This window comes from Cervus elaphus, chromosome 9 (assembly GCF_910594005.1).
Source record: "Cervus elaphus chromosome 9, mCerEla1.1, whole genome shotgun sequence".
Lineage (NCBI taxonomy): Eukaryota > Metazoa > Chordata > Mammalia > Artiodactyla > Cervidae > Cervus > Cervus elaphus.
This window is the reverse complement of record NC_057823.1, coordinates 40888138-40901064: the sequence shown is the minus strand read 5'-3', so window position 1 is coordinate 40901064 and position 12927 is coordinate 40888138. Positions and strand designations below refer to the sequence as shown.

Here is a 12927-nt window from a genome sequence, read left to right as displayed (position 1 = left end):
GCCAGGCTGTGCTGCGCCACCCACAACGCCCACTGCCATATGCCCTGTGTGGGTCAGAATAGCCAGGGTTCCCGTCCACCATCAGGGCTGAGCAAGGCACAGGATCTGGTGTTTGGAGCCTCAGGTGTGCATTCCAGCTCCACTGCAACTGTGTCATCTTTGGCAAGTTACTCCATCTGTAAATTAAAACCAACTTCTCATGCAGAAGACTGCGCAAGGTAACGGACTAAGTGTTCTTTGTAGATGAACAAAGAATAGGCACCAGCTGGTAGGTGGAGTGGTTACCTTCATGCCAGTTCTGGCTAATGCCACTGAGTCGTAGAAATGAGGAAGGCAGGGAGACCTCTCTCTTGAAATCAGAGAGAAATTGTTGTCTTGGCATCTACCGCTACATAGCACACTGCTCCAAAGCTTGGTGACTTCAAGCGGTGAATCAGTTCTCATCCATCATTATCTGGAAGTTCGAGGGTTCTATTCCGCTGTGTCCAGAGGCTGGCAATAGATAGAGGACCGCCTCACTCCAAGCCCCGGCTCTGCTAGCTGTGTGACCTTGGGCAAGTTACTTAGCCTTTCTGTGCCTCAGTTTCCTCAATGGAAATGGAGATAACATAGAGCATGTCTGTTATATTTGTTGGAATTGGAGTGAGACCATGTATGTGAATCACTGAGCACAGAGCAGATCCTCCACACATGTGTAGAAGTAATAGAAGTAGTGGTGATGTATCATCCTGTTTTTTGTTCCTAGGGTGCACCAGGAGACTTTGGCCCCCAGGTAAGAACCAAGCAAGACCCTCCCCTGGCCCCACGTGGTTTGTTTTATATCATAATAAGTGTTTCTTCTGGGTCCCTTTGCTTATCACAGAAAGAAGTGAGTGACAGCCCCCTCCCCACCCGTGATCTATCTTGCTGCCTGTTTTTATTTAAGCAGCCATCGGGTAGAAGCCCGAAGCACCTTGATTTGGCCAAAGCTTCCATTCTCTGCACAGACAAGCAGACATCCTGGTCACCCTTATCACCATAGATAGGCAGAAAGTGGGGCTGGCACCGGGCCCAGACTAGAGACTGATCTTCCTGAGAGCAGCCTGCACCCAGGAAGAGGGAAGGCTGTGGTTGGAGCCAGATGCCCTGAGCCCAGAGTTCAATTCTGTCGCTTACCAGCCGAGTGACATGAAGTGAATCACCTCCTCCTCTGAGACTCAGTTTCTCCCACTGTGAGTGGGGGTGACGTCCTATATCCCAAGCCCCTGAAATGAAGGTTCATGGCAATCAGGAAAGTGGGTACCCAGCTGAGTGGGAACAGTAGATCAGAGTCTCCTCTAGCCCTCCATGCCCCCTGGGCCTGGGTACCCAGAAGTGCCTCCTGCCAAACCAGGGGTCTCCTCAACAGAGTCTGAAGCAGAGCGAGGACTCCCGCTGGATGGGCTCCATGGACTCCACAAAACATGTCTTGGCAATTCATGTGGCTATTGGTGGGGAGCTCAGCCGGAGATGCCCGCTCATGGATCTCTGTGTGGCTCAGGCCTCTCCCAGCCTGGTGGGAGAAGGGCCGTCCCAAGAGCAGCATTCCAAGAGGCGGGAGGCCAGTTAAGAGCCACCTCCAGAAGGGACACAGCATCGTGTCCACAGCATTCTGTTGGTCACAGAAGTCACAGGACCCATCCAAGTCAAGAGGGTGAAGAAATGGACTCCAGCTCTTAAGGGAGGGCGAGGTCCCTTTGCAGAAGAACCCGAGGGATGGGATCAAGCATAGCAGCCCTCTTTGGAGACTGTTAAAAGGTTATTGCTGAACCACGAAAGATGCAGGGGTTCTTGGCCTCTGGAGGAGAAGAATTCAATCGGGGGCCAGTGAAGGGGCTTGATCACTCAGAGCTTTTGTGTAATAAAGTTTTATTAAACTATAAAAGTGATAGAGAAAGCTTCTGACATAGACATCAGAAGGGGGCAGAAAGAGTGCCCCCCTGCTAGCCTTTAGCAGTATGTTATATCCCTATCAGCGAGCTGTTAATTAGAGAAAGGAGGTGTCTCAAAACTCAGAGTGGCACCAGGCCCCTCAGCTACAACATGCATTTTGAGATAATATTGGCACCAGGTGAGTCATCCCAGACCATAAAAGGATTGACATGAATCTTGAAGAATGGGAAGTTTCCAAGTAAATATATAGTTTCATTAACATAGATTAGGAGAACAATGTATGAGTAAAACAGGTTTGTTGAGCCCTTATTGGTTCTGAGTCTTAAGCAGAACCAACTTGAAGAAAGACAGAGTCTAGGGTAAATACATAGTTCATTAACATAGCTGAAGACAAACATATCCATTAGAAAAACACCTCGGTTAGCTCAAGGTTTGAGAAAAGTTAAGTTCAGGTGGAGCCAGGTGTCATCATCGCAACACAAAATTTTAAGAGAAACCTCTTTTTAAATTTGTATAGAGAAGGAAAAAAATCTGACACTTGTTTGTTTCCTCCTGACGCTTAAGAGAAAGATAAAAAATGTCTGACACTTGCAGCCTATTTCCTCCATTTGGAGACCCCTGGCCTTCCTGCCTGTAACCCTCTCACTGTGGACCGTCACTTCCAATGCCCTTCCTCTCTCCAGGCTGGGTTAAGTGGTTTTGCCTCCAGAAATAGCCTGGTGGTTTCCAAATCACTCTCCTGCCTTTCTCATCAAACACCTGTTTGCTGACTAGATGGTCTTCCCGAGGCTCAGTCCGGACTTTATAAGTAGAGACCATCACGTGTACGGTCGCCGCATCCTCAAGGTAGACTGGCCGAGTCTGGGCTGCTGATGTGCACGCTCCCCTCGACTCATCCCGCGTTCCTAGGGGGAGACCTCAGCCATCCGATCCTGGGGGGGAAGGGTGTCCAGCCTCATTCCAAGTACCTCACAAGTTAAACACCCTCTAGAACATGCTCGAGTGTCGACATTCATTTTCTGCCTTGATAAGGAGAGTCCAGATCAATGGTTCCCACCCTGAGCCTTTGAATTGTTTAGCAACTGATCCCTAACACAGGGTAAAATGAGACAGGAATCACCCACCACCACTGCCCCTCTCATTGGGTAACATTTTCAAACTCTGTTGTCTTTTGGCTGGAGTTCTATTCTCTTGGTGAGGACCCTGGCTAAGTCAGACTGGTCAGAAGATCTGTGTGGTGGACATTGAGAACTTCAGTTAATTTTTTAATTGGGAAGACAAGTGAGCTATGTCATATGTGCTCTGGTCTAGAGAGGCAAATTTTCTCATATCGTGGGGTCCACAGATTGAAAAAAACTGTCTAAAAGAGACTCTCGCCTCAGTGGCCAGAAGAGACACTCCCTTTCCTAACTCTGTAACCCTGGGTAAATTATTACATTCTCTGACCCCTGGCTTCCTCATCTGTTAAAAAAGTAGCAGTGCCCTGGCCAGGTGGTCACAGGGTTGGGTGAGACAACCTCACCCCTCGGCGCTGGACACGCAGCAGGGGCCGGATCTACAAAAGCCTTCTTCCTTTCTTGGCAAGAGGTGGGTTGGGAGTTGTTGGCGCTGTGAGCCAGGGATGCCCCATTACTGTGCCCTGAGCCAGTACTGGGCAGGCGCCCCCAAGAGCGGCAGAAAGTGCCAGGGGCTCTGCAGTCTCCTCCTCGCGGGGACCTGCCACAAGGTGAGGGCTCTGGCTGCCTGAGGTCTAACCCGTTACTAACATAGCCGAGAGTCAGAGATTGGGTGCTGCGAGAGAGACATGGTGTGGCCCTTTGTCGCTTTTTTGTTTTTTTAAGATAATTATAGATTCACATGCAGTTGTAATAAATAATACCCCCTGTACCCATCATCCAGCTTCCCTCAATGGTGACATCTTACATTGCTATAGTACAATCCCATGACCAGGAAACTGACATAGATGTAATACACCAACCTTATTCCAATTTCACCCATTTTACTTATTTGTGCATCTGTGTATTTCCATGCAATTTTATCACTCTTGAGATTTGTGCAACCACCACACCAAAAGCCTTCCTGCTCTCCATCCATAGCTGTAATTATCTCCTTTCCAGCCCCCATCCCTAACCCCTGGCAACTGCTGATCGGTGCTCCGTCTCCATAAATTTGCATTCCAAGAGTCTCGCGTAGATGCAGTCATCTAGTAGCCATCTTTAAGGCTGGCTTTTTTCACTCCGCATGAATCTCCTGAGACGCATCCATGCTGTTGCGTGTGTCAGTGCTCTGGTTCTTTTTATTTATTGCTGAGCAGTGTTCCGTGATATGGATGGACCCCAGCTGGTTAACCATTAACCATTGAAGGACATCTGGATTGTTTCTCGTGAGGCGCTATTGTGAATAAAGCTGCTGTGAACGTTCACGTATGGGTTTTTGTGTGGACATGTTTCTAATTTTCAATATTTTCAGTGTTTCTCTGGGACCAATGCCCGAGAGTGTGCCTCTAGCACTTAATAAAGCAGGAGCTGAGCGACCAGGAAGGTCTTTCAGGAGGCAAACAGTCCCCTCCCTTCCAAGAGGAAGGGAGCTGTTTGGGCACATGTGTTTTGTCCCACACCTGATATGTCTCATCTCTCACCTAAACTCCATAGCTGGGCTTCAGGCACTGACAGCTGGAGCAATGATGCATACCGTGGAGGGTACGAGATCCTATTGGCCTCTTATGCAGAGGTGTAGGTCATGTCCCTTTATATACCAAGGGACCTGTCCTGTCCCTTTGTATACCAAGAAGTAGCAAGAGGCCCAGTAACAAGGCCCTTCCCTCCAAGCTGGCCACACGCTGGGAAGGCGAAGGCATCTGGCCGCCCCTATGAGGAGGCCTCTCTCTCTCCTCTCTCTGGAGGCCAGAACTCCCTCTGCCCACCCTCAGAGTCATGCTGGCCCCATCTCTTTCAGGGAGATCCTGGGCAAGATGGAGCTGCTGGGCCTCCAGGGCCCCCAGGACCGCCTGGGGCCCGGGGCCCTCCTGGCGACACTGGGAAAGATGGCCCCAGGGGAGCACCAGGCCCAGTGGTAAGAGCGAGCGTGGAGCTGGACCACACGGGATGTGGTAAACCTCCCAACCCTGATCCCAGAACCAACCCCCACCCTATCCTGTCCCCAGCCCCAGCCCAGACTCCTATTCCAATCACACGTTAATCTAACACAAGCCAGGTCCTTGACCCCAACGTAGGCCTTGATCCCAAGTGAAAGAGAAAGTGTTAGTTGCTCAGTCATGTCAGATTCTTTGTGACCCCATGGACTGTAGCCCTCTAGGCTCCTCTCCTCTGTCCATGGGATTTCCCAGCCAAGAATACTGGAGTGGGTTGCCATTTCCTTCTCCAGGAGATCTTCCCAACCCAGGAATCAAACCCAGGTCTGACCCCAAACTCATTTCCAAATCCAGATCCACACCCCCAGTTCAGACTGTTATCCAAACCCTAACTCACGCCTACAGACTCTGATCCAACTCTTAACCCCACTCTCTAACTGCACATAGATTCTGACCTTGGTTATAATCTCAGTCCCAATCCTGACCCTGAGATCCTGTCTCTGCAGCTCTCTACCAACCTCTTCTCCCTCTCTCTCTCTTTTCTTTCCATCTCTCTCTGTCTTTCTCCCTAGTATGAAGCCACTGTTGTCCTCCCTTAGTCCTAACCCAAACAGCGGGGTCAGACCCCATTGTGCCGCCCCCTTTCCTTCCCCCAGGGGCTCAGGTTGGACCATGCTTCCCCTCCAGTGCAGAGCTGGCACCTCCCCTAGACTGCCTCCAGGGTTCCCTATCAGGGCAACTACTCAACGGGCTCACCGATTCCTTGTCGTGCTGGGCACATAACTCCCTGGGCCTCAGCTTTCTCATCTGTGAGGTGAGGACAATGACACCCACTTTTCAGAGGTTTGGTGAGGACGAAAATGTACTTGCATGAGAGAATGTACTTGCAGCCCCAGCCCAGGGTCTGGCAGGAGATGCAGGCTCAGGCAACTGTGACACCCCCACCCCACGCCACCTCAGTGCTCTTCTCTTATGCCTCCTCAGGGTCCCAAAGGAGAAGCTGGACAAGATGGTGCAACGGTCAGTATCCAGGGCATTTCAGAGGCCTGGACAGGCAGGACCATGGTTCAAGGCCCGGAAGCTCCTCTCCCCTGCACACCCACAGCGGGACTGGGCATGCAGCCCAGCATGCACACCTGGGCTCCTGCCCCCCCCCACCACTGGGGAGCAGATGGGCCAGGACCCCAACCCCAGCAAAATTCTCACAACCCCACACCCCTGGGAGAGAGCCTGCAGTCCACTCATCACGGCTTGGGGTCTAATGCAGATTTCTGTCCAAGATACGAACAGGTGGCTCAGCTGGGTTCCGGAGACAGCTCTGCCACCCTCTGGGACTTGATGTCACCCTTTATAAAACAAGGATGTTAAGGAAGACAACCCAGGTGCAGCCTCTGGGATGATGTCTAACACCCCTTCTTCTCTTGTTCCAGGGCCCAAGTGGACCCCCAGGGCCCAAGGTAAGTGCCTCTCACTCCTGTCTCAGGCCTGGGCATAGGGGACTCCTTCAGCCCACCACTTTCTCCTCCTCCTCCCCCACTGAAGCCAAAGCAGCAGGGTTAGAAGACCAAGTTCTATAACCTTGAACAAGTAACTTCATCTCCTCTCTGGGCCTCAGTTTACTTCTCTGTCAAATGAGGTTATGATAGATTTTTCCTACCTTACCTTCACAGCAGGTTGTGAGGATTGAATAATAAAACCCATTAGCTTATCAGCTGTCTTTTCTTCCTTCCTTGAGCAGCACCTGCCAGGGTGGAAGGCAGGCTATGGTCCTCCTCCAGGAGCCAGGGCCCCTGGACTGGGCAGGAGAGAAAGTGGGGGGGAAGGAGCTATCTTTAGTGAGCATCTTCTGGGAGCTGAGGGCCTTCAATGCATTCCCTCTAATCTCGCAACCACCTTCTGAGACTGGGGGCATCACAGCCCCCATGAGCATTAACTTGCCCAGGATCACTCAGCTTGGGAAGGACCAGGTCAGGGTCAGAGTGGAGTCCAGGACTATCAGCCCCATCACCTGTGTGAATCTCTCCGAGGAGCTCAGGGTCTATGGGCTATGCTGGGTGGAGGTCATCAGAGTCACTTCTACCAGTGGAGGAGGAGCCTGGTGTCCAGGTGGATCTGACCAGGGTGAGCCCAGTGTTTCTGGGAAGAAGATGGGGGCGGCTGTGGAGGGCCTTCTTGGCAGGGATGTGGGAAGTGGCTGGAGATAAAAGCAGGGGCTGGGCACAGTGGGACCAAACCCAAGTCCTCACTGTGGGTGGCTACTCTTACCTATCTCAGAAGTCAGGATCACATTCATTCGTTCATTCATTCATTCACTCATTCTTAGAGAAATACATCAAACACATAGAATTACTCAGGCACATCATTCGTTCCCACATCAAATTGGTTCTCAAAGTGTGATCCCTGGACCAGCAGTATCATCATCATCATTGGGCCTCATTAGACCCGCGTGTTTGGGGCCCAAAGGCACTGAGTCAGAGACACTAGACGTGGGCATGCTCTGTTCAAGCAGCCCTCAGGTGCTAACGTGCACTCGGGTTTGGGAACCACTGACCCTGATTGATATTCCCCCATTGTTTCCCATGGACGGGCCTCCTCCTCCTCATACTGTTCTCAGCAAAGCTGTGCCCTCCTCCGAAGGGCCATCCCCAGCCATCTACTGAAGCCCACACTCCCCCTGAGTCCCTCTCTATCCCGCCATTCCTTTATATTCTCTTCCTGGCACATCCACTACCCAACATGAGGCTATGAATTTATCTGGATATTTCCTGGCCCTTGGTCTCCTCTGACCCATTGAGCAGGAATATTGTCTGCCTGGCCTGCAGAGGGTGCTCAGAGATGTTTGTTGACGGAGGGAATGAATTACCTCTCCTTCAGCCAATCCATTCCTTTTGCACACACCTACTCAGCTTGTGGGGACAGGGGACAGAAGCAGGTCTTACCCCACCCCTGCCCTCGAGGGACAAGGAGGGGAGGGAGCACTGCCCTGCTGACCCAGTGTGATCAGTGCCACTACCAGGAGTGGACTGGTGTGCTAGGAAGTGCAGAGCGGGGATGGCCAGCTGACTGCCAGAGGACCCAGCCAATGCATCCAAGTCTGAAGGCTGCAACCTCCACTGTTCTCTCTTCAGGGGGATGACGGGATACCAGGCCAACCAGGGCTCTCCGGACCCCCAGGGCCCAAGGTAGGTACACATCCCTCCTCCAGTGGTCCCCCTGCCTCCCATCTCCCCAGTTCCCACCTGCCTGGTGAAGCGCCTACCCAACCCTTTTACATCACAGGCACGTGGGCTGATGACTAGGGCAGGCCAGAGGGAGGCCAGCAGGAAGGCCAGGGTCCCACTCACCAACAGGCCTGGCAAATCATCCAGACCACTGGCCTCCCCTTATGCCCTCAAGTCCTCTGGCTCCCATCTCAAGTGGCCCCACTCTGCCCTTCCCCCGAGCCAGGAACTGGCTGTGTTCCCTGGTCCCTCATCCCCTTAAGACAACAGCCAAATCCTGGCCAGGCTTCTTCTAACCTGACTGAGCCCCTGAGCTTCTCCAACCAAACCAGAGGGGGCCTGGGGCCTGAGTCCATGGGGCTGTACTGAATTCACCACCCCCACCCCAGGGCGGGCTCGGGCAGGTTCTCAGGACCTCCTCTGGAAGCCTGCAGAGCCTGGAAGCTCCACAGCAGACGCCTCTGTTGCAGGGCCAGTCAGGGAGCAAGGGGACCTCAGGTAGAGAATGGCACAGACAGAGCCCTGGGGCCCAAGGAGACATCATGTGAGCTGCTCTGGTTCCCGAAGGCCCATCCTGGGGGAGACTGGTTTCACCTCCAATCTACCCTTTTAAGCTGGGAGTCCAGAAGGTCCCTGGCCCAAGGGTCTGGGCCCTGGCAATCAGAGGCTGGCCTGGAGTCAGGTGGTCTCAAGTAGTGACAAGGCCTTCACCGTGTAGCCTTGGGCCCCTGGGCCTCAGTGGCCCATCTTGTCTACACAACAAGGGGTCAGAGGAGGGTCCCACAGTTCCTCCCTCAACTTGGGAGATGCCAGTCACAGCCATTCAGCCCTGTGCTCTTTGGGGAAGAGGGGACTGGAGGGGGCAGGGGAACTTTTAGCTTCAGCCATACACACCTGGCTGCAGCCACGTGTCTCCACAGGGGGAGCCCGGCCACCCAGGCACTGATGGAGCCGCGGGGCAGCGGGTAAGCAGTCCCCCACCCCAGCCACACCAGTGAGATCCAGGGACCTGATTCCTTCCGAAGTCCCCGTCCCCAGATACCCCAGAGGAGCACTGGTGCTCCAAGAACTTGGAGTCTTTTTTTTTTTAATACTAATATTTCATTAGTGGATTGGGTTGGTTTTTTTTTTTTTTTTTTTTTTTTTTGCTGTTTAATCCTTAATACATGCTTTGGGTAAAATGTTCAGTTGTGGATGTGAAAAGAAGAGTCCCATCCTCCTCCCTCTTCTCCTCCTCCCCAGGCAAGTGTCTGCCCTCCTAGACTCTTTTCCTTGGCACATTCAACATAGACTTCAATATGTCATGGATGGCGTTATCCTACATGACGTATGGGGGCCTTGCCTTTCCCCCACCCCACTTCACAGTTCACCTCTGTCGCTGGAGCACAGCCACCACAACTGGTCCCAGATCTTTCGTGATGAGCCCCTATCAGCACACCTTGTTCTTGGCCCTGTGATCTCGAGCAATCACATCCCCCTCATGCTCCCACAGGCTGCCTCCCTCCTCCAAGACAAAGGTCTAAGCTGGCAGCCTGGTGGTGCAGATGGCCGGGGAGTTGGGTTAAACACTGAGGGTGGCAGTTCAGTGTACACCTTACGGTTCCATACAGGCCATGACTATGGAGGCAGCTGGCAAATGAGGCCCTGGCCAGGTCTCTTCTCTGGTGCAGCCGGCCTCAAGCCTGACCAGAGTGCTCACGTCCCCTGCTGCTCTAGCAGAGAAGAGTCCAGGGGCGAGGGGAGGTTCAGAGGGGAAAGGTGAGGCCGACAGCAGGGCACACGTCTGTGCCTGTGTCGACAAGTGCGTGTGCAGACACATACGTGTGGACATGCGCGTGGGTGGGTGTGGACTCAGAACTGGGAGTGAATGGGAGTGTCAGCGCCTAATGCGTGCAGCCTCCCCCCGAGGTTAAGAAACTGAGGTACGAGGGCAGCCTCCAGCTGCAGGTCTGTAGTTGGCCTGCACGGTGTTTGGGAGGGTTTGGGTGTTTTTGTTTGCCAACATTTAAAAATCTGAAGCACTTCACATCAAAGTCAGGCTCTCCGTTTTCTCTCAAGGACGAGCCTCAGTGGGCTTCGGTTCTCACGCAAAGGCAAATCACAGCCACCTCCAGACGTGGTGGAGGTGTGCTCCTCAGCCGGCCCCAGGCCTCCCCTCTCCCTCATGTAACCCCCTGCCTGGCCTGCAGAATGCTCACTCAGTGAGCCAGGGTGCCAGTTCCTGAGAGAATTCGAGAAGACACCATGCTGGGGGCTGCCCAGGGTCTAGCTGAGACCTGGCCCACAGTTCACAGGCCTGTATGCAGCCCCAGTTACTAGGTTCTCGGGGCAAAACAAAAATGCCCACCATGCTCTTCCCTGAAATTCTTCCTCTTCTTCCTGCCTCAGGGTCCCCCAGGCCTCAAGGGTGAACAAGGAGACACAGTGGTAATTGACTACGATGGCAGGATCTTGGACGCACTTAAGGTAGCGTTCCTGGTGGACCCCTAGCATTTCTTTCCTGGGGGAATATCCACTCACTTTGCACACTTTTTTACACAAGGGACCAGGGGTAGCTTAACACAGAGACTTAACACATATTAGGTAACTTCACCAGGTACCTAATATGGAAATCAGTACTGTGTGGAGTCCCACACAGTGCTGAGAGAGCCACTGTAAATGGGCCCATGTGGCCCTGGGCTCCTCAGAGGCCGAGGCAAAAAAGGGCAGCCCGCCCTTCAGAAGCAAGAGGCAGGGCCTCTCGGGGCCTTTCTAGGAACCAGAGGCTGGAAGGCTGGATCTCCTAACAACCCCTGGGTGAGAAAGAAGAGTGTGGCAAGGCCTGCTCCAGGAGACTCGGGAGTTGTGTGGCCTCAGCCCTGTCCCAGCACTAGGCAAACCCGCGACCCATCACCAGTTGGAGAGAAGGGTAGGGGGCCAGCTGCTCAGAGGTACTGGAGAGAGGAGCTGGGATGGGGGGAGATGGTCCTCAAAGACTGGGGGTCAGCACCGAATCCCACCTGGGCTTCAATTTCAGCTATCTCCCACAGGCCTCAGGGATGCCCAGGCTGATGGTAGTGGTGCCCACCCCAGGCCTGCACGGCGTGGTGTGGTGTGACGTGGCCCAGGGGTGTGCCTGTGCGTGGTTGTGCCAGAGCCGCAAGGAGAAGCCCTAAGAGTGCAGAGAAGGGGGGAGGTGGGTTGTGGATGCCAGGCGGGGAGGATGACTGGATTCGTTGGGCAGACATAGAGGGGTGAAGTCAAAAAACACACTGAGGGGCAGGCTAGCTGGGGAATGGTGCGGAAGGTGGAGTCACTGGAGGCAGAGAGGCCACCGGGAAAGCAGGTGCTGGGCCTGAATCTGGAGGAGGGTGGGTGGAATGCAGGAAGGAGTAAGACCAGGGCATCTCAATGGAGGCACCGACAGGAAGGGGCAGGTTGCAAGTTATGGAAGAACCTTAGCATCCATCAACAGATGAATGGATAAAGATGTGTACACACACACACACACACACTGGAATACTACTCAGCTATTAAAAAAATTGCCATTTGCAGCAGTATGGATGGATTTGGAGAGATTTATGCTAAGTGAAATAAATCAGACAAAGACAAATACTATATGATATCACTTATATGTGAAATCTAAAAAAATACAACAAACTAGTGAATATAACAACAACAAAAAAAATAAGCAGATGCACAGATATGGAGAACAAACTAGTGAGGACCAGTGGGGAGAGGGAAGGGGGAAGGGATGATAGAGGGAAGGGATTAAGAGGTACAAACTATTATGTATAAAATAAGCTATGAGGATATGTTGAACAACACAGGGAATATAACCAATATTTTATAATAACTATAAATGAGTATAACCTTGGACAGTGATTTGAAGCACTATATTATAGTGATTATAATATTGTATGTCATATATAATATTGCATATCAACTATACTTCAATTTTTTAAAAGGAGGAGGCGGGTAGGTGAGAGGAGGTGAAGGGAAGAGGCCTGGGGCTTGCCGGACTGGGAGCTGGGTGACAGCAGCCTTTGTGAGGGGGCATGGGGGCGGGTGGGGGCGATGATGGGCAGGTGGCCTGAGGGAAGCCTGGGCAGGGACAGGAGCTCGGGACTGAAGATACGGTCCCCTCCCCGTGAAACCAAGGGATGCCCGGGAGCAGCGCACAGCACCAGAGTTCACAGGAGAGGCAGAGAGCACAGTGCTGGGCCTCTGCTGGGATATGATTTGGGGCTGGCTTTGAGTGCCAGCAGGGGTTGGATTTACATTTGCTTGTAGAGGCAGTGCAGAGCTATCATGGGATTGAGCAGGAGTGTATTGTGATGAAATGTATACTGAGGGCAGAGGGGTAGACACTGTGCTGTCTTACCCGATACCTGGTGCCATCTGCCTGGCCTCCCCCAAGACATAGGCCTGACCTGACTAGGTGGGAAGGGGGCTATATGATCTGCGGCCTCAAGATGGAGAGGTGGGTGGGCAGTGATGGGGAGGCCCCACCTAAACACTGACCCCTTGACTTTCACACACAGGGTCCTCCTGGGCCACAGGGGCCCCCAGGGCCACCAGGGATCCCCGGAGCCAAGGTCAGTGCAGACGTAACTGTGTGGTCCCCCCAGGTCTCTGTCTCCAGGGCCCGCCTCCAGGGTCTCCTCTCTGCCTCTGCCTCTCTCCCAGCACCTTGGCCTGGCCTCTAGGGCTCAGAGGAAGTGG

The 12927-nt window shown here is 53.0% G+C and overlaps 1 protein-coding gene across 2 annotated transcripts in view; it reads left to right on the top strand.

Moving 5' to 3' along the window:
• COL23A1 (collagen type XXIII alpha 1 chain) overlaps positions 1–12927 on the top strand; it is a 382617-nt gene that overhangs the window by 358600 nt on the left and 11090 nt on the right. Inside the window, exons 8-15 of one of the 2 annotated variants that reach the window (XM_043912438.1) lie at positions 746–772; positions 4867–4983; positions 5987–6022; positions 6433–6459; positions 8131–8184; positions 9144–9188; positions 10612–10689; positions 12747–12800. In XM_043912438.1, coding sequence (XP_043768373.1) covers positions 746–772; positions 4867–4983; positions 5987–6022; positions 6433–6459; positions 8131–8184; positions 9144–9188; positions 10612–10689; positions 12747–12800 — 438 coding nt within the window. The remainder of the gene's footprint in view (positions 1–745; positions 773–4866; positions 4984–5986; positions 6023–6432; positions 6460–8130; positions 8185–9143; positions 9189–10611; positions 10690–12746; positions 12801–12927) is intronic. The other variant, XM_043912439.1, reaches the window with a different exon arrangement.